The sequence below is a fragment of the Anabas testudineus genome, chromosome 19 (assembly GCF_900324465.2).
Source record: "Anabas testudineus chromosome 19, fAnaTes1.2, whole genome shotgun sequence".
Lineage (NCBI taxonomy): Eukaryota > Metazoa > Chordata > Actinopteri > Anabantiformes > Anabantidae > Anabas > Anabas testudineus.
The window spans coordinates 16,203,525-16,223,943 of record NC_046628.1 but is presented as its reverse complement, the minus strand read 5'-3'; the positions used below and the strand labels follow the sequence as shown (position 1 = coordinate 16,223,943).

Sequence of the window (20,419 nt, the reverse complement as noted above, 5' to 3'; positions counted from 1 at the left end):
ACTGTAAATTACACAGAACATTATATTGTTTCCTAACATATCTGTTATTGTCTCTTTTCAAAAACCCTGGAGATGAGATGAGATCTCAGTCACTCAGTAAAGTGTCTGCAGGTTTAGTTTCACACCACGTGTTTGTTTCTTCTTTCTTCAGGTTTGTATGATTTGATCCTAAAACCACGTGAACGTCATCACGTCCTGCAGACGCGTGATGATTTTAGTGTTTGCTAAATGTTTAAAAACTCATTAAAACACGTTCTTTGCACAAATTTTATCAGTTTCCTTTAAAATGAATGTTACAGCATGTGTACATACGAATAAAACACATCAGAACCAGACATTTGTTCTTATTTGCTTTAATCTTTTGTTCTTCACACACATGACTGAACTTTCTTCTCTTCACATCATCGATGACATTTCCTCCCAAACTTCGGTCTCATTAAAGCTGTAAGACGTGATTGTTACTGAGAGCAATGATACAACTTTTTTGGCTTTTTTTTATATACACAACAGAACTTATTTGGCCAAAATGACTCAAGTCAGCTACTCGAGCACGATCGAGCACGATCGTCTTGAAGAGTTGCACATGATGTTCCTGTGGATATCACAACTTTACTTAAAAGCTTTTTACCATGAGGACGACATGTCCCTGCCTGTGTTTTGGGCCCAAACACTAAAGTTTTAACAACAATTAAAGCACTTAAACACATTTTTCTTGGCACATCTATTGTCAGAGGCTTTTGGGAAACTTCACCTTGCTGTTAGGTAAAGAGCACAAGCTGGTGATGTAACAAAACTTCCTGAGTAAAAACAATACAGAGCTCGGTGTCTGAACGTCTACACGTCCAAACAAACAGCAGCAGTGACGCCGCCGCGCTCTGCCCGGCGAGGAGCCACATCTGAGGCACTTTCAGGACGTTCAGTCTGATAAAAGGCAACTTCAGCCAAGAATCAAGGGAGCGATTGTTACGTTAGGACAATTCAAACAAACATCGGGGATCTGTTCGCTGGCCTGAACTTTCAAAAGGCACTTGAAACGTTGTGCAGTGGTTTGCAGAGCATGAGAACAGTCTGTTAGTCTTTGGTCACTGCGGTGGCTGAGTGCAATAGTGAGCGGAGTGATGTGCAGGAAGCAGCTTCCAGCCTCCACACCGGTGCATGTTGTGCCCTTCGACCCCCAGGGACTCTGAGATGAGCTGAGTTCAGTTAGAAGATTGACAAATTCTCTGTCTGGTGGTGGTGGGACCCTCCAACTACCTCCACCTTGTGTTCAGAAGTGGAGAAACTCTGCACTCCCCCTCTGGACAGGACCATGAGCGTGTCCCCCGACATGCCCCCGAACTCAAAAGCAAAAGTCCCGTAGAAGAGCATGATGAGCATGCAGTAGATCCACTCGAAGATGGCGGAGGCGTGCTGCAGGGCGAAGCTTTCCTGGCAAAAGAAAACTCCACCTGGTGACCAGAGGTTAAGGAGGAGGAGTTCCACAAAGAGAGTGAACACACACACACACACACACACACACACACACACACACACACACACACACACACACACAATCTACTTTATTTACACACACTGTGTAAAGTGAAACGCTTCTTCGTCCAGCAGGGGGCCGCACAACTCATCACACTGCATCCACCTCTGAAAATGATGGAGGGGTGACAGCTGGTTCAGAGAGAGGCCAAACACGTGTAGTAATAAAAACATTTACAGCGACGACTTGTGGGAAATCTACAGTCCTCAGAAAAAGAGTGAAGGGAAACTGTGAAGAAGAAGCAAACTGAAACACATCTGTACAGCGACGAGGCATCACCTGTGAGTCCAGGTGAGTGAGACACAGTCGATCTGCAAAACTGTCATCAAACCAAACAGAGGTGGAAACGTCTGAGGCATGCTTTAGTATGTGCATGTACGAGAGGTCGAAACGTTGGCACACAACTTCCTGTTCCTCTATTAAATGTATAAAACCGTGTTGGAAGGATACTGAGCACCAGGGCGATCAGGGCCAGCAGGGCCACCCCCACGCGAACGTGACCCATTCGGTACTCGTCCTGGGTCTTGGCCAGTCTGTAGGTCAGTGTTGACTGGAGACACACGAACAGCATGCTGGAGGGGAAGGCCACGGCAGCTCCGACGTAGTGCAGGACTTTGGCAAAATCCACCTGAGAACACAGACGGAGTTTTCAGATTTTCGATCATCCAGGTCTCTTTCTCTAACGTCAGGTCAAAGTGGCCGTGTTTTAAATGAATTACACCTCTTCTTCAGGCAGAGAAAGTTCCCACATCATAGGATTCCCTGAGTTTTCCTCTAACTAGGAAAGTCGTGGTTTGATATTTATGTTTGCAGCTAATGATGATTCATCTTCTTGATTAATAAAACTATTGTTTGGCGTATTTTAAAATGTTAGAAAAAAGTCAACAGAAACAGACACAGACACAGAGAAGTCAGCGCGACCTAAACGTGGCTCAGTGTGTGGGACCGACTGCACCAGAGAATGAAAAGAAACTGTGATGATGCTAATTTAAAAGGCAACAACATCATCTCCATTATCGTCTGTGACGCTGAACACGTGTCAACTTGAACTCCTGATAATCAGTAAAAGAGTCTGTTAAGTCTTAGTCTGATCCAATTTACCTTAAAGTAAATTAGTTCAATTAAAGTACAGGACAGAAAATGAGTCTAATTCTGAAGGAGGTTGTAGATTTTCAGTAAACTGGAAAATAAAAAGGGAAATTAGATGTATAGTAAAACCTCTGAATGTGTCCTAATGAGCTGCTTTTGATATATAACCAAATCTCAGTACGTTTCCTTCCTGCAGCTGCTCCCATTGATGATTTCCTGAATGTCTGACTCAACATTTCATCTGTGTGATGTAAACTGTGACCTGCTGAACTGTACATGCTTATCGTTCATCAGCTTCAGTCATTACAACACACACACACACACACACACACACACACACACAGAGTCAGTGACTCCTGCTATGTTTACTCTGAGCTAAACACGGATGGACGCTGTGTATAATTGAGCTCGGACAAGGAGAAGGGAGATGTTGTTGTTGCACCACATCCTATAAGCGTCGTCTGTGTTTGCGTTTGATGGAGTTGAGCTGCACCTTTATATTTCTCACCGGTTCATCCAGTTAGTGTCATTCTATCATACATAGTTTTAACCAGAGCAGAAGTCTAATGTTTGTGTGAACAGCCTCCATCTGACATATGGTGCAAGTTTATTATATTTCATAGAGTTAATATATTTAAGAAGCTCACACGTGTTAAATCTGCAGTTTAACAAGAAACTTGTGCAGCGGAGTAAAAAACAGTCGTCTGAGTGAAAACTGTCCAGAAGAAACATGTGCAGGTACAGTGTGTTCATTTAGCAGACACTGACACAAGGTACATGGCAAAGGCAGGGTGAGCGTGAGGCCCCCTACTGGAGGTGAAGTTAGCTACAACATATCAGAAGCAGTGGAGCCCCCCTCCTCTCCATACCAAGCCTCATACCCCGTCATTAAACTGAACTTTTCTCTTGACACAAAACATCTTGTTTTTAGGATCACAGAGAGGCTGCCAGACATTTTCCAGACGGAACAAACAGACGCATCAAAGAAAATTAGCTTGGAAGGTGCAGAGAGACAGAAGGGAGGCTCTGCAGCCACAGACATCACAGAGCGAGAAGACTGAAGTCAGTCGACTCCTCCAGCGTAGTGAAGGAGTTCTGAATGACATGAGCATGTAGCAGGACTAAAGCTTTAATATTCTACATGGGGGAAAGAAAACAGACTCAAACCTTCCTAACGTCAAAAACATAATTATTAAAACATTATGCAACAACAGAACTGAGCCTGATTGTGTATAAAACATCACCTACAGCCGGGCTGCTGCATGAATCCAACACTGAATGATCAGATAATAATACTGAGGTTTTATCGCAGCGGTTGAATCCAGATCTACTGTAAATGCTGAGAGGTGAGTTGGTGTTTTTGGGATTTGTTTCCACAGAATGAATCAAAAAAACGTCCAAAAACTTTGTAAAGTTCTTTGTAATGTTCAAAAAGCTGGTGTGAAGTCAGAGTCACATTAAAGCCAAGTCTGCAAAATGGTGAGGAGACTGGTATCGTTGAATATGCATCATTTAACTGAGCCACAGATTAAGACTTAACTGAGCAGCGAGCTCTCAACACTCGATACGAAGAAGAAGAAGAAGAAGAAGAAATAATATAGTATATATATACATGTAGTACTTTTTATAATATAAACATAGCTGCTATTAAACTACACCTGACTTTGAAACACAGAGATTTACAATAGGAGGAAGAGGTGAAACTGTTTCAATAGTGTTTGGAACTTATGTAATAATTATGTAATAATTACGTAATAAATTATGTAATAAATTATGTAACTTGCATTCTGCTGTTTTATTTATTGTTTTTTATGAATGGATCCTGGACTGATATTGTTCAGCTGGTGTGAGAGATCGAGAGTGAGCTAAAAAATAACAAGATGAAATAAAACAGTACTTTTCTATTTGAAACACATCGTCAGCGACAGATTAACCTGCTGCTGAGCTCCTGAGGCTCCTTCTACAAGAGAGATCCTGACCTTTGACACCAGACGTCATAAACAGATCTAAAGCTCTCAGTGAATTTCTGCTTTCAAACCAGCGTCACCGAGATCCTGAAGCTTTAATGTGACTGATCAGTCTGTGGTTACCTGGAAGTTTCCCACCATGATGAGACCAGCAGCACAGATCCACCCGGTGGAGAGTCCGGCCGTGTTCAGGACACAGTTCTGGTGTTTCTCTATGACGTGAGCGTAACGCAGCAGCCCAATGAGCATCACTGGAAGAAAAGACCAACAGGTTAGGTTTGAAGTCTGATTTATACTGTTTACTAAGAGTAAATGTATTGAATTAGTTAAATAATCCTACTTTATCATTTCATTTACTCTAAACCACAGTTTATCTCTGTCGTATGCTACGATGTGAGGATGCTGCAGATTTCTGTGTGAGCAGGTTCCTGATGTGTGCGTAAACTAAACTCCATCAAAGCTTCACAGCAGTTTCACGCTGTTCACATCTGGTGCTCATCATGCCGACAACTAGAGAGAGTAACTGTTTTGATGTTGGTGTTGTTAGTCCGGCAGCGAACGCAGCGGTGAGCGTTTGATGGTCGAGCGTGCGCGGCCATCAGAGTCCGTGTGTTGGGTTCTGGGTAATCTGAGTGTTTCTCTGGCTGCTGCACAGCAAGGGAGCAACTTTCTGATCCACAGGACTCCAACAATTACCATTCTTCTCATCTGCTCTCACACCACACCTTCGAGTTACACAAACATGAACTGAATATTGTTTGTGAAAGCAGAATAATAAAAGGGGGAATGCTTTTGATGTAGGGCGAGTGTGACACGAACAGAGCAGCACCGCGGCTTCCACTTACACCAGAGACAGCTGATTGATGGATTCATCTATTTTGATGATCAATAAATAGTTCAGTCCATGTCTAAGTTACTGCCTCGTTACAGGTCGACTTGACAACGAACCTGAAAATTAAGATTCACTAAAATGCTACTGAACTGCACCTGAAGCTACAAATGATCCTGGATCTACTTCGACTTTGTCGGTGAGTGAAGTTGTGAGATAAATTCCACACAGAGGAAAAGAAAACTGAGCAGAGACAAGTTGATGGACTCCTTAAATCGTCTCCACGTTCTCAAGAAAACTATGAGAACCAGGTTTGTGCTGCTGAGAGGCCACATAAAGGACACTGAGACTGTCCTAGAGCCTAAAAACGACTCTGTAGGTCTGCAGGTGACCTCTACGGGCCAAAACAATGGACCCTGACACAGGAGACCACTGTTGATTTATCATCTGAAGCTGATCAGTCACTGTTGTTTCTTCTAACCTCCTCTAATCGTACTGATTTATTCCAACCCAAACCACCACCTGTCCCTAAACCTACCAAACCACGACCTGTCCCTAAACCTACCAAACCACTGTGTGTCTCTAGGCTGCGGTCACGTCTCCTTCATCCTTCTTCTCTTTCACTGTTCAATCAGTGTGTGTATGAGGCGTTCAGGGCAAAATCAGCTGATTAACTGTTAATTTGTGCACAAAAAAATCTGACATTTTCAGATCTACTGTGATTTTATGTTTTACTGAAAATAGGATTTTGTTTTTCTTTATATAATAAAGAACAGTTCTAATGTTTTCACAGTCTTAACAGTGCACAAATGATCAGGTCATGTTGTCACCACCCACAGTTTTGGAGACTAGCTGGCCTCGTGGTCGTACTGTACAGTAAAAATGTACCATTCATGGCACAGAGCAGATTCCCCCCTCAGTGTGAGGGGGTGAGGTGGGACCTGGCAGTGGGTTCGGGGGAACGGACACTTGGCTGGAGTTACTGCAGCTGGAAAAACAAGCCTGAAGTCTCGAGTGCACAGAGTTGTGTTGAACCGAGAGCAGTAGGTTGGCAAAAAAATACAGTACACTGTGTACTGTACAACTCCAGAAAGTACGTCTGACCGAACAAACCTGTAATGATACGTACCCATAAAGGACCCAGTGCTGCATATAAGGCTGAAAAAGCAACTTTCAGGTGGCAGAGTTCCACATTTACTGCAATAAAAACAGAGAGAAAAGCAGCGTTAGTTAGTGTGGGCTGGCCTCCAGGCTCAGTGGGCTCCAGTGCAAGTTCACGTTCGGCAGATTTGAGTTCTCATCAGATCTTCGACCTCTCGTTCTCATCATCATGCTCTTTTTTTTGTCATGCGCTTTTTACTGTGCAGGAATTCCAGCCTGAATTTCCACTATTAAAACATTTTAATCCTTGGAAGCAGAAAAGAAACATATATAAATGTAGAATCACACAGGTCTTTATCTGTTCACGGCTCATGTTGAAGACGCTTCCAGAGCAGCATAAACCCGATGTTCAGCTGGCGGGAGTCTGTGTGTGAGGAGGAAGCATTTCTTGTTTACATTTTGAGACTCAGTGTGGCGACGTTTCAAAGAGCTGTGAAGGATCCACTGTGCACAACAAATGCTCTTCTTCCTGTCGGGGTGAAGAGGTCCCTCATCCCCCGGCCGACTGTGAGTCGTGTCCGCTTATCTACCAACTCAACGTGCACTGCAGCTGAGCAATTTTATCAAGTAACGGCTCAACTGGAGGAAGAAGGAATCACTGTTCTGTCTCTTTTTATTCTGTGAGACATATTTTCTGTCTCTAAAGCTTTTACTCAAATCAGATAATGCAGCAGCACCGTTGAATGACCACCCTCCTCCCACAGCCGCCATTAATGAAGCCAGAAAGGTTTAAATAAACTGATATCTGTAAACAATTGAATAGTTTAGAGTTCATTTAAACCACATATGACACCGGCTGAGTTCATAAAACAACACACATCAGCGATTTAATGTTAAAAAACACGACCAGACAGAGAAGAGTTTTAAAAACAACTGATGGAAACCACCGACCGCAGCAAGGCCAGCTGCTATTGTACTGTGCATCATTCAATACCTGTGGTCAAATCATGTGTACCGTGTCTTCTGTTGGGCTCCAGTGGTATTTTTAATATTCTGCTGAGAGCAGAAAGAGGATCTTCAGCTTCATCACTGATTTACAACTGAAGTGACTCTGTGTCAACAAAGTGCTGCTGTTTAGTTCACTGATGGTCGCACACACGAAGCAGACTTAGTTTCCCAGGTAAACACACACACACACACACACACACACAGTTTGTGGATTTAAATACCAACCTGATGAGTGGTATGTTGTCCAGAGTGCAGCACAGTACAGGGCCCCTCTGTAATGGCAGCTGCTCCTCACATGACTCATTATAAAGCCTGAAAGTGCACAGGCATGCATTAGTGCCGTCTGTGTGAATATAGAGGTTTTAGAAAAACAGTCTCATTTTTAACTAGCTTAAAATTCAAAGCACAAACCCAACTTCAAGTCTAAAGTTCAGAGGTTCATAATGGATTTTTCTATTCTAATGCAGAACAAGTGAAGGAAGAAACTCTGTTAATGGATGAGCATCAAATCTCATATTTGGTAAATAACAGTAGAAAATTAACCCAAATATATTTTGGTGAAAGGTTCCTTACACAATTCAGGGAATTATTTGCTCTGGCTTATGATTGGTCAGATTTATAAGTTTATTTATTCAGATTTGTGTCCTGTGCATCTTCACCTGGTTACAGACAAAGATGAGAAAGTAGCTGCAGCTTGTTAAGGTGAAGTGGTTAGAGTCAGGAAAACACACTGGTCAAGAGAAAAGAGAAGAGGTGCCTGAACTTTTAGTGATGAAAACAAACATGGAACTGATTTGAAGCCATGTTTGTTTGATATCAGAGATTTTATCCACTGCAGTTTGAACTGATCTCTCCCGTTTCACTGTAGCGTGTTTACTTTCTTCACCTCTGCTGACATCTCTACTTCATTTTCCTGAATCCCAAAATCCACATAAACTTTTTCTTCACACATCTCATCCTTCTTCACCAACATGTACGTTTGTGTGTGTGTGTGTGTGTGTGTGTCGTACCAGTTATGCACAGGGCACACGTGCTGGTTGTACACGGCCATCGCGTATCTGTAGAGTTAAAGAGCAAAAGAATATTGAAACAGAAGAATATCATGTTTTAAATGCACCGGATCTGTGAGGACATGACGAACAGTTTAATAAGCTACACTGGGAGTTACATAACAAAATGGAGCATTTGAAAGCAGAACACATTGATTTGAGTTCAGCCTTTAAAGTAAAACTTATTTTTTTCACTGACAAAACACAAATGATATGAATCACTGTGCCGTTTTCAAAGCCGAGGCCACTCGTCTTTGTCGTACAGGTGTGTCGAGCCAGCTGGCTGCTTTTTTAACCAGAGGAGCTGCTGTTGCTTTTTAAACCCCTTCAATCTGTCAACTCCACAATAACACAAACCTGAGAGAACGGTTAGTCCAACACTCTGATCCAGGCTGAAACGTCTGGATCCTGGACTTCTTTTCTCAGTCTCAGGACGAATCAGTCATTGAACAGCACAGTGTGGCATCATGCAGCCTCCACTCATTTTCTCAGGAACACCTTGAGGTCTGATATTCTCCAACTTTGGCACAAATGTCCACTTGGACTAAATCGATTCTTGTGATCAAAGGTCACTGAGACCTTATGCATGTCCAATAATCCACGTGAGAATAAAGTTTGTGCACTTGAAGAGGCCGACTTAACACGTCCAAGTGAGCTAAACATGCACACACACGTGGACATCGCCAACATTAAACCTGCAGGACTGTAGGTCAGCATGTTGGCACTGTGAGCATGTTACAGTATGTTTTACTATATCTCACTCATATCTGCTTACAATGATGTTGTGGTGTGTGAAATAAACATTTATCTCATGTGTAGACAGCGACTTTACAGTGTTGTCATGTTTCGCTGCAGCCACATGTGACCAATACGTTTGGTCAGAGTCTTAATCACTGCAACAGATTATCAGCGTCTTTCAAAAGACGCTTTGTGCCACAGATAAGATAAAGACGCGAATCAACAAACCGAGCTGCTGACAGAAGCTACTGGACAGAAAAAGAGCGGACATGTGATGGTGCCTCTCTCAATCACTGATACCAAGGAGGTCCGAAGAATTGATTCACCTTCAGCTGAACAAACAGTAACGACGTGGTCGAGGGGATGACGGCATTTGAACTAGTGAAGCGTTCCTGTTGGGTTTGATAGAAATAATTATTAATCTTATTAACTTTGAGCTTCTCAAACCCACCAGGACCAAAAACCTGTAAACTAACAACATTCAGCCTCAGCGCTCACTCACGCGTTTAAATGAGGACATTTAATTTTACATTTCAGTCGTCTGCAGGAACAAATTTCAGAAAGAAATGTTGAATAAGACGTACCAGAGAAGAAACATGGAAAGAAAAAGATACACAGCTGAACTGTGTGGGGAGCTCATACTACTACTACTACTACTACTACTACTACTACTACTACTACTACTACTACTGCTACTGCTACTACTGCAAACATATCGGTAAATGTTCCCAAACAACAAATATTTTCTTGCAGAAACTCTATGAAGTTATTAAACTGTGTTCAGTCCCTCAGAGCACTTGGTTATGGTTAGGGAAAGATTGTGGTCAGAACAACTTTATTTACCCTTCAACAAAACCTCAATGTTTTCTTCACCTAAACCAAAGAGCTTTTGTTTTCTAAACTCAGCCACATCCACCCGACCTCCGTCCAACTCTGCTCATTAATAAGTGTCCATGTGTGAAACTGAGAAACTGAGCGGATCGTGTTGGACGAGGAGCGACGGACGCTGAGCAGCAGTTATTATTATTTAGGAGAGAGGACACAGGAGGAGAAGGTCTTTCACCCAGAATCACAAATCAAGCTTCTGCTTTGTCTCTTTGAATCTTCTTATAACACACATAAATAATATTGGATTCAATATCAAATTATCTGGAGCTTAAATCGATCGAACAGAGGTCGCGACAAATCACCTGAAAGACACATCGTGCCACAGATAAGACTGAAACCAGCTCACTGTGCAAAAACCTGCCGGTGATGGTTGAAGTATGTGTCGAACACTGATACCACAGGAACAAATCAGGGGACCAGATTAATCTTTCGTTGTGCAAACAGTGAGTGGTGGTGAGAGGATCACAGCATGCTGACTACTGGAGTGTCTCTGTGTAAAACAAACCTTCACTCTTTGTCAATAAAACATCACAAGTTCAAACTGCAGTAGATGCTGTGGGTCATGATTCTGGGACGTGCCACAGTCCAGCAAAGCATTCAGAGGCCGAGCAGACAGGGGTCACAGTGTCTGACAAACAGCAGCTCTGGAAACGTACGACGTGAAAACGTTTTGTGAAGCATCACGAGTGAGTCAAGGTGTCGCTGTGTGTCGAGCGTCTCGTTCACAATAACCTGCTGAAACACTCAACATGTCAGTCGCTGAGCTAAAACTCGGAACATTTCCACGACCACAGCAGTAAAAGATTTGGCTCCTGTGAAGATGTTTGTGCTCCTGTGGTTTTCTCATAGAAGACGCCATGTGTGACCTTTGGATCGCACACACACGGAGGACAATGAAGAGTCTTTAAGGCACTCGGCTGAGCTGTTTGAGGTTTGAAATACAACATACACTGCTTTGGTTTTCAGTGCCATCGCTGACTCGGGACCTTTGACCTGGACTGTTTATCATCTTTCTATCGTCTTCCTCCAGCGTTCAGCCTGTTTCACTGAGCAACTTTTCTCCATCTTTTGTTCTTCAGAGTCAAAGTCCGGGACCTTTTCTGTGTGTGACAGTTTTCTTGATGTGTTATCTGGTTTAGTTTGTGCTTGTTACTGATATCACTCTGTCTTTGTGGCCACAGATCATTAGGACTAATCAAACAGTTTTTATACTAAGCTAAGCTGGTTCCCACTCGGTTCGACTCTAACACGTGTTGGAACGATGGTTTCACAGATATCACTGTGAATCTTGTGTTTAGTCTCAGATTCTGCTCCATTCTGTAGGAGAACAACACGTCTGCTGCTAAACCACCTGTTGGTTCGTCCTGGCAGATGTCGACTGGTTCATTTCCACAATGAAAGCAGCTACAGATGTGACTGCAGAGTGCGGAGCGGCCGATGCAGAGACTCAGAGCAGATAAGAATTTCAAGGATGACCGTACACCAACACACAGCGTGTGCTCTTTCAATCCAAAAAAGGAAACGGTTTCTATACATGAACTTTACTCAGGGCACCGTGACACTGCAGGAATAACAAGTAGCGTGTCTAAAGCCACACGAGGTACTTACACAACCCATATTCCAGTGATGGTGAAGACAGGCAGGCTGACAGGAATGATCATCCACACAGACATGACGACCAGCTGCAGATCTCCTCTGCAAACATCAGCAAACAGCAGCTTCATCAGAGACTTGAGCCACAAAACCAGAATCAAAATCCTCTTTTCACACAGAGATAAAATTAGAGAAAACCCCTCTAAGAAGCTGTCAGTGAATATTTCAGTAGAAAATCAGCTGAATAAAGTAACTAAACTTGTAATAACAGTACAGTACTCTGTACTCTAGTTACTCTTCAGATACACATATTTCTATATACTTGTTATAAACTACTTCTTCCACATGTGCATCAAATTATTAAAAGTGCTGCAACTCTCCATGAAACCAACTGATCACAGAACCATAAAATGAATTAACTGAGAGAAACAACAGCACGTTAAATTAGATTATGATGACAGGTTTATTCTGAGGTAGATTTCCCTGCAGCGTCTTGTTTGTCCTGTAAAACCTGCTGAACTCTGAGACACCTGCAGGATAAAGATGTTTTATTTCATCACCGTCTCCTCTTGTATACTGAGAATTAAATAAGTGCAGCTCACAGTTTCTCTACCTCTGGATCCGACAGTCACAGAACTTCAGCTTCTCATCGCAGCTCCTCTGTCTGACGTCCTGCAGCGGGTTTCATGGTCTAAACGAGACCATCGGGACGTGGAGCTGTCGCATCAGGACTTTGGTCTCTGATCCGAAGAGGAGAGAGCAGCTGGAGTCAGTGACCAGTAACTCCTCCCAGCTCAGACTCTGGCTTCTCCCCCCACATCATTATTTCCCAGCCTGCAGAGGTTTAAAGCCCGTTTTCCTGTATGAGCTGGAGTCCTGGTTTCCAGTCAGCTGTTGTTGTTGTTAAGTTTTCGGATCATTTTGTTCCCTGAGACAGTTTCACAACTCAACAGTCTGCTAAATTGTATTTAGAGCATTTCTCCCTTAAAGAGCTCCACATGTTTATCAAGAAAGCCTCAAGCTGCCTTCAGGTGCCATGTGGAAGCTCGGTAACTGACTGAGGTGTACTTTACTAGAAAAATACTGCACTACACACTAACCTCTTAATATTGATTACCTATTAGTCCAGTTTTTAATGAGAAGTTTAAAACTTGCACCTAAACAGTAGTTGCACATTTTATTCCACCTACAACACGGAATCATCCTTTTTCCCACTGCACCTGAAGGCATCGGCAAAGGTACACGCAGCTGCTTTCAATTAACGTCGGAAATAAAAGACGTCTGTGCTCAACTTCTGCCACATGAGGGCAGTAGAAGCTTCACTAACCCGAACACACCGGGAGTCAGGTGCAGGAGCAAATTCCTGTAACTGTGGTTCTGTTGTGTTGTGTTGTGAGTCTGAGGGTTTAATGTGAGAGACTCTTCATCAGTGGCTGCTGGTCTTTACTTAACTTCACTGGGACTGAATCATTCCAGTACCGGTGCAGCTCTGTGTCTGTACCCACATGGTATCAGGCTTTTATCAGTCATGTCAGTGTGACCTGCCCTGTTCCTGAACACATCTTTAGGTTCTCTAAGCAGTGAGAGGTCGAGCGTTGCAGAGACACATGATGTAGTAACTGGGATCATCTCTACTGAGATTTATTTCTAAATTGAAGTTTCCAGATGATTCAAGTTTACTGTAACGTTGGTTTTTAAAATGAACATTTTAAGTTTTTCTATTGTTTAATAGCAGTAAACACTGCGCGTTCAGGCTGCACGAAACCTGTTGGAGATAATTCAGAGAGAATAAACACAGGACGACTGTGAGAAGACAAATATCAGCTCCTGGACGACAAACGGAAACAAAAGGCTGCTATGGAGAGAACAAACAGAGCCAGTGGTCTGACACAGATACAGTTTCTCCTTATCGTGTTCATACTTCACGTGTTTCTATAACATGAACAAATGAATGAAGGTGACGTGAAATGATCACTGAGGCAGAAAGTTACGATGACACGTGGTTTCAGCTTCCACCTCCTCTGCAGGAGAACACTGTACAGAGCAGAATCAATAGAAACTTATCATCTACCATCAGACACATTCCTCGAGTGCAGCACGAAGCCGACCTGTTATCTTCAGTTTCCTCACAGCGTGAGAACAATGCAGCAGCAGCAGCAGCACTCGAGCTCTTTAACTAACCACATGTGCTTGTTTTAATTCTATCAAATGCCAAAAAGGTCATAATTCATCTCCTTTTCCTGTTTTTTAATCCAGTATCACTTCGTCAGATGCCGTTTAATAACCTGTGAAGGCTGGATTCTACGTTCACACGGAGCAGCGTTGATAAACTCAGAGTGAACTTTACAAAGACCGAACAGCAGAAAAAATGAGCATAGGCGGTGATTTTTAAAGCTGTGGAATCATAAAACATAATAAAGATTTAACAAGAGGGTCAAACAAATAAGGCGCATTACTGCATGTGATGTTAGGTTTATTATTATTTCACTTGTTGTTGTTGGATATTTCACCTCCTTCCTCTAAAAATCCTTCAAATTCAACCACAGTGAACGTTACACATGAGAACCAGAGTCAATTCATTGGACTTTAAATTGTCTTCATCACTGACTGATGATGACACAGTACAGTGGTCAGTCTAGTTTGAGGAACACGGAGTCTTGTGCAGAAGATGCTTCAGGTCGGACTTGTGCATGTGGAGATTTATAAAAAAGAACAACACGTGGTCCTCGGACAGTCGTGAAGGAGACTGAGGCAGGAAGTCGGTGTAAGAGGTCAGAATGTGCACAGTGTGTAAACATGAATGTAAAGAAAAGAATCAAGTCTGCAAGACAAGTTTTAAACGTCTGCAGCTGATAACAGTTGTCATCTAATCTGACTGATGTATAGAACGATGTCTCTCACACAAACCAGAGATGAGGTGTGTTTGTGAAGCTGTGTGTGGGTGATGACGACTAAACATCAGGAAACAGTAGCACACCTCGGTCACTCAGTGCACGTCAAGCCATCATTTCCAGATCACACCTGTGACAAATATTTGACTGTTAAGTAGCTAAAGGCAATAATTTAAATGAAGCGAGTCGTCTGCCGGTCGAACAAACGTGTTAGTCTTCAGTTCCTTTTAATGATAAACACTGTGTGCAAACGCTGTAAATCTTGTTTTACACTTAAAAAGTGAAAACGTCATTAGAAGAAGAGGAGCTCGGTGGAGTCACGCTACTCTGTCTTGGATCGTTTTTCTCCGGAGGAGCCTCTGAGGTAGGTGTCGTAGAAGAACAAGGCGAAAAGGATCAAGTAGCTGAAGTACATGAGAGAGCCCCACGCGATGTTCTCCACCTGGGACGGACAGTGCACCTCGTGCATCCAGTGATACACCAGGCCCTGGATCAAAAGTCCCATCACCATCTGCAGGATCTGGGAGGCTGTGATGAGCATGGCGAAAGGACGGGGAACCCACAGGCCGGCCGCCCGAGCTGCATAGTAGGTGTACATGAGAGAGTGAACCGCGTAGTTCATGGTCATGAACCAGCCGCCGCCGGCCACCTGGTCCTTGTAGGTGTACCAGGTGTAGAGCAGCACGGTGATGTGGTGGTACCAGTGCAGGAAGATGAGGCGCTGCTTACGAAGGACGATGAACACGGTGTCAACTGAGAGAGAGGTTGGAGAGGAGACAGTGCAATCATAAGAAGAGAGATCCTGCTCCTCAAAACATTAGTCATTTAGATTAAAGGAGGCTTACCGAGCTCGGGGGCCTTACTGAGAGTAAAGGCAAAGGCCCAGAATTTGGTGAGAGGAGCGTTGTAGAAGTTGTTGTCACACACGGACTGTTTGAAGCCGCTGGCGGTGATGATGTGAAACATGTAGACTCCAGTCCTCAAAGCTCCTACGATGCTGTGAACGCACATTACAATGCGGTTATTTGAGAAACTGTTTGAACGATTCCATGCACCATGCAGAGAAAACTGCATCTGGGTGTTTTGTAGTAGTCGTTTTGCAGTTTCAGACCCAGATTTTATTAACACCACCCTGCTGCTGTCATTAAACTAGAGCCGTATGAATGAACTGTCTGGGTGTGTTCTCACTGTCTCAACATGTCTCTTGATGATAAATTTAAAGAAACAAATCTTTACAAGTCGGTACATGAATCTGCTGCTCTGTAGATTCCAATTCTCAGATCATCTAAGCACCAAAGAAACTGGTTTATTTAAAAGTGAGGCCAACGAAGCGTTTCAGCTTGTTGAGAAACATGAATTTAAACTAGTATTAGAGCTGCAGCTCCTCTGCTGAGCTTCTTGTCAATAAATAAATCAGTAATTTCCCTTTATCATTTGTTCTTCTAATCTGATTCACTTGTGTATTTATGGATTTAGTTTTTGTAGCAGCAGGATCTTTGAGATTTAATCTAAATAAAGTACAGTGTGCACAAAGGCCAGTTTATTGTTAGTTTAGTCTTTTTACTGTCAACTGAACATCCAGCCAACAGGAAACCCAAGTGTCACTGCTTCATGTCCTGTATGCAGACAGCAGGTTAAGTCTTAATTTAAAGCTGGCTGGTTAGTGTAGTGGTAACATCACCGCCTCCCATGTGGGAGACTGGGGTTCAAATCCCAGCTATGGCTACCTCCAGTAGGGGTCCTTAGGCTGCCCTGCCTACCCTTGTAATTTGTAATGACTTGTAAATTGCTTTGGATAAAAGCGTCTGCTAAATGACTGTAATGTAATGTAATATGAGCTCACCGGTGATGAAACTGTGTGCTCGGTGCTACGCTCAGGACAGGACCTGCAAACTGAGTCACAGTCTCTACAAAGTGTCCTGGCAGCGATTCCACACTAGAGCTGCAGCACTGTATATTTTAATTACTGATTCATTATTAATTCATTATTTTCTTGATTCATTCTTATGTCTGTAATTTAGACTAGAGTCATTTAGGGTATTTTGAGCTTTTATTTTGATAGTCTGACAGCAGAAGGCAGACAGGAAACATGGTGGGACGCAGGAACAAACTCAAACCAGGGATGTTGCAGTTATGCAGCATTCACACAGACCACTGAGCTCCTGTACAACACTTTTCTTGTTTTGACCTACATGTTATAACATCAGCTCCAACGGTGTGTGTGTGTGTGTGTGTGTGTGTGTGTGTGTGATGTCATGTTTTGGGTTGAATTACCCCTATTTATCCTAAACACTAAACTGTTCTACAACATTTATTCAACCCTGTTGTATTGTACAGTGCTAAGATGAGACACAGCATGATGTTCATAGCTCAGCTGAGGTGTTTCTCGTGTTTAAAGTCTTTCTTAGGTAATTCCATAATTCAGAGTCCTGGTTCCAGGTTGGTAGGATCCTGTATCAGTGACTCACCTGAAGGCAGCCAGGCTTAGTGACCACAGAGCTAACGGGCGCCGCAGGTTCAGCTTCGGCCTGTCCCTCATGAAGTGCTGACCGACGAACACGAATGCAGCGTAAAGGCCACAGACCATGAATGACCGGGTCCTGCAGGAGACAAAACACAGATACTAAATACTGAACACGGTCCTTTAGTTTACAGGTGTGCACACATTCACCTGAAGAACAAAGTGAAACTGATGCTTCTCTTCAACTTGTACCATTTATAACAGGAGGGGATTAACAGAGGTTCCTCTGTGACACACTGATCATTGATAGGTGTGTGTGATAAGGTCATTTTTACTTGGCACTGCATCACCTGACAACAACCTCTGATCCTGTTTCACTTACACCTGCAGCTCAGGTTGATCAGACACTTTGAAGTGTTTAATAAAGTTGTAAATATCCAGGAAGCTGCAGCGGCTGCTTTAGTTTGGAGGAAAAACCTGTTCAGATGTTTATGGTTCTGCACGTTATCAGCACTGATATGTGAATATTTCAAATAATTCCAGCTCGGCGGTGGCACAGAGGAGGGAGGAAACCACCTGCACAACTGCATCGTGCACAAAGACGTACAGAAAAAAAACTGAAGGAAAAGGTACGACGCAGCAGAGAAGCTGAAGAGGATCCAAACAGAACCCGTACGCCAGCGAGCGTCCCTGCTACTGTTCACGTTCAACTGAGAGCTGGAAGTGAAACGTTTGGCTGCAGCAGAGCTTTATAAGTCGTCATTTAACACATGATTTGCTTCTGTAGATGAAAAACAGCTGCATCACATTTCACTTCTGCACAAATGCATCAAAGTCAGACTGAAAAAATGTGGACTTACTAGTTTCCAATGGTGGAATCAGTTAATGAGAGCTCACGCCTTTTCTACGACACGGAGTGGTTTAAAGTAAATGTGCTCAAGATCTTCAGCTGAATGCCTCCAACTCCTGCTACTGAATACTTTTACTGCAGTATAATTATTACATTTTGCACTTTTTACTGCACATCATGCATTGAATCAACTTAAAGGGCTGCTTCACCCATTTTCAACTCATGGTGTGGTATTAAACTATTAAACTTCCCTCTTCACATTATAATATCTCTGCTTCTGACTGAGAAGTTTCCCTTTAGGCACCACTTTTGTATATTTAGATGAATATTATAATGTAAAATGAAGAAAAGAGGTGTTGTAGTGATTCCCACTGTCAGAATGACCTGAGTTTGAATCCACAGGTCGGAGGTTAATATTAAGTGATAATCAGTATTTGATTATATATATTATTTATACTAATAACGATGTTTGGTTTATAAGAATCCTGCAAAAGTAACTAATGATGTAAATTAATGTAGTGCAGTAAAAGTACAGGAGTGTCCTTTGATTTAGGGGAGTAAAGGTAAAAGGAAATACTCCAGTCAAATACAAGTACTTCAAAACTGTACTCAAGTGCAGTACTTCAGTCTGTGGACGACAAATTAACTAATTAATTCATTAATGTTACTTAGATCACGTCATTCCTACGTCATCACTGATGAAGTCCTGCAGTTTTTGAGTCCCATCGAGGTTGTGGTCCACAGAAACCAGTGACTCTGCAGGGAACTCTTCTCTACTCACCAGTTTTGCTGCATCCACTCCAGAGCTCGTCTCTGGTCGAAGCGCCGCTCGAAGTCGTACAAGGAACTGCTGTCGTTCATTTTTACCACAATAAAAGCCCGGGGGTCTGGAGGTGGAGGTCTGTGGAGGTCTCTGCAGGTTCAGGCCGACTGCTGCTCTTTTATCCTCTGCTCCCTGCTGGTTATCACCGGTCCCGGTCCGGAGGATGCGGTCCACGGTCACTTTCTTTAAAAGTGCAGCTGGAGACAATGACGCACGGCTCCTCCCGGTTGGGACTTTCAAAATAAAGTCTTCAGCAGTGCTGGAAGGAGGTACAGATCTTAACCTGAAATAGCAAATGAGCCTCAGACCTTAACTGTGTGCTGTAATACTGATGTGCTCCTATCTTAGACAGTGGACATAAACCTCACACCTTGCACCCTGCTCTCTGCCTCTGAATGTTGGACAGGAAGTAAAAATCTTTACATTGTGGAGAGTATATACCTGCATCATATCTGATGTTGTCTCTCTTCTTAGAGATCAGCACATTTTAAAGTGTCTTTTGGCACCGCTGATCACATTTCAGGGTTTTTCATGACGTAAATTACTGTTCCCAAGTGTCTGAGCTTTTATTGTGAAGGTAAAACACTAATTTCCGGCTTGTGTCGTGCTGCCATTGGCTGATTTGACGTTGTGAGGGGACAATAAGGGGGCGTGGCCCGTCTGTGACGTATTATCATCTGGTGAATACGTCAACAGTGAGAGTGTTGACCGATGTTGACCCCATCACTCCCAGTACCAGGACCGTGACCCACAAACAGAGACCTGATGTTCATACTTCAGGTTTATGAATAAAACAACTAAAACTAATTAACAGGAAATTAATCTGCAGCTGATTCAAATCATCACAGTGAAGTGTTGATGTCATTTTTTAAATCAAACAGACTAAAGAGGTTTTATTTTATTTTTTTATTTTTTTTATTTTGGACTCTTGTGAAACATCCAACAAGGGTAAAGGAGTTCAGTTTGTGGACTTTCATTTAATTCCTTGTGCAATCATGTGTAATTACTTTCTAAATTTAATATTCTCTGATGTTCTGTTGAAATCCGCACTAAAGGTCAGTGAGTCACCTACAGCAGGTGAACAGTGTCGTAAGTCTGATGGAGCAGCACTGATTTACCAACAGGGCAAAGGTAACGAGAGAGCTGCAGTCGATTTATGGTCTCTGCAACTTTATAGAGAATTAAACATTATCCTGCACAGTAAGAGCACAAAGGCAGGTTGTGTTTTATTACATGATATTTATTTTTACAGGCCAAGATATGGAAGACAACAAATGACAGAAGTGGAAATAAATATATAAATTTAGAAATATACGTTGTTATAAATAGTTTCTTTTTACATAAATAAAACAATAACGCATCAAGAAAAAAATACACATGGATAAATTTATTTCTGTTCATCTCCAGGGTCCAACGACACTGAGAGAAGAGGTCGACCTGACCTCTCAAAACCTTCCAGTAAATCAATTATTATTATTTATTTATTTATTCATTTGGATTTATTTAGGCTTATATTAATTTAGGTATTTATTATATTTAAATGGTGGTGCCTGTATTTACTTATTTATTTCTACATGTATTTATTTATTCACCTCTAACTG

General features: G+C 42.6%; 2 protein-coding genes across 4 annotated transcripts; both read right to left on the bottom strand.

Moving 5' to 3' along the window:
- Positions 1-346: 346 nt before the first annotated feature.
- LOC113156782 (transmembrane protein 150A-like) lies at positions 347-12,674 on the bottom strand. Of its 3 annotated transcripts, none has more exons than XM_026352106.1 (8): positions 12,396-12,674; positions 11,809-11,895; positions 8,536-8,583; positions 7,751-7,837; positions 6,546-6,613; positions 4,711-4,838; positions 1,982-2,159; positions 347-1,448 (listed from the first exon to the last, which is right to left on the bottom strand). In XM_026352106.1, exons 2-8 carry the CDS (start codon positions 11,871-11,873, stop codon positions 1,204-1,206), a joined length of 819 nt encoding a protein of 272 aa, XP_026207891.1. In that variant the 5' UTR covers positions 11,874-11,895; positions 12,396-12,674; the 3' UTR covers positions 347-1,203. The 3 variants fall into 3 exon arrangements, with proteins under 3 accessions (XP_026207891.1, XP_026207890.1, XP_026207892.1); XM_026352105.1 differs by having other exon boundaries at positions 12,407-12,674; XM_026352107.1 differs by lacking the exon at positions 11,809-11,895 and having other exon boundaries at positions 12,407-12,674.
- A 1,595-nt stretch (positions 12,675-14,269) lies between these two features.
- Positions 14,270-19,020, bottom strand: LOC113156783 (elongation of very long chain fatty acids protein 6-like). The gene is made up of 4 exons (XM_026352108.1): positions 18,777-19,020; positions 17,153-17,284; positions 15,530-15,681; positions 14,270-15,437 (listed from the first exon to the last, which is right to left on the bottom strand). Exons 1-4 carry the CDS (start codon positions 18,854-18,856, stop codon positions 15,007-15,009), a joined length of 795 nt encoding a protein of 264 aa, XP_026207893.1. The 5' UTR covers positions 18,857-19,020; the 3' UTR covers positions 14,270-15,006.
- Positions 19,021-20,419: the final 1,399 nt, after the last annotated feature.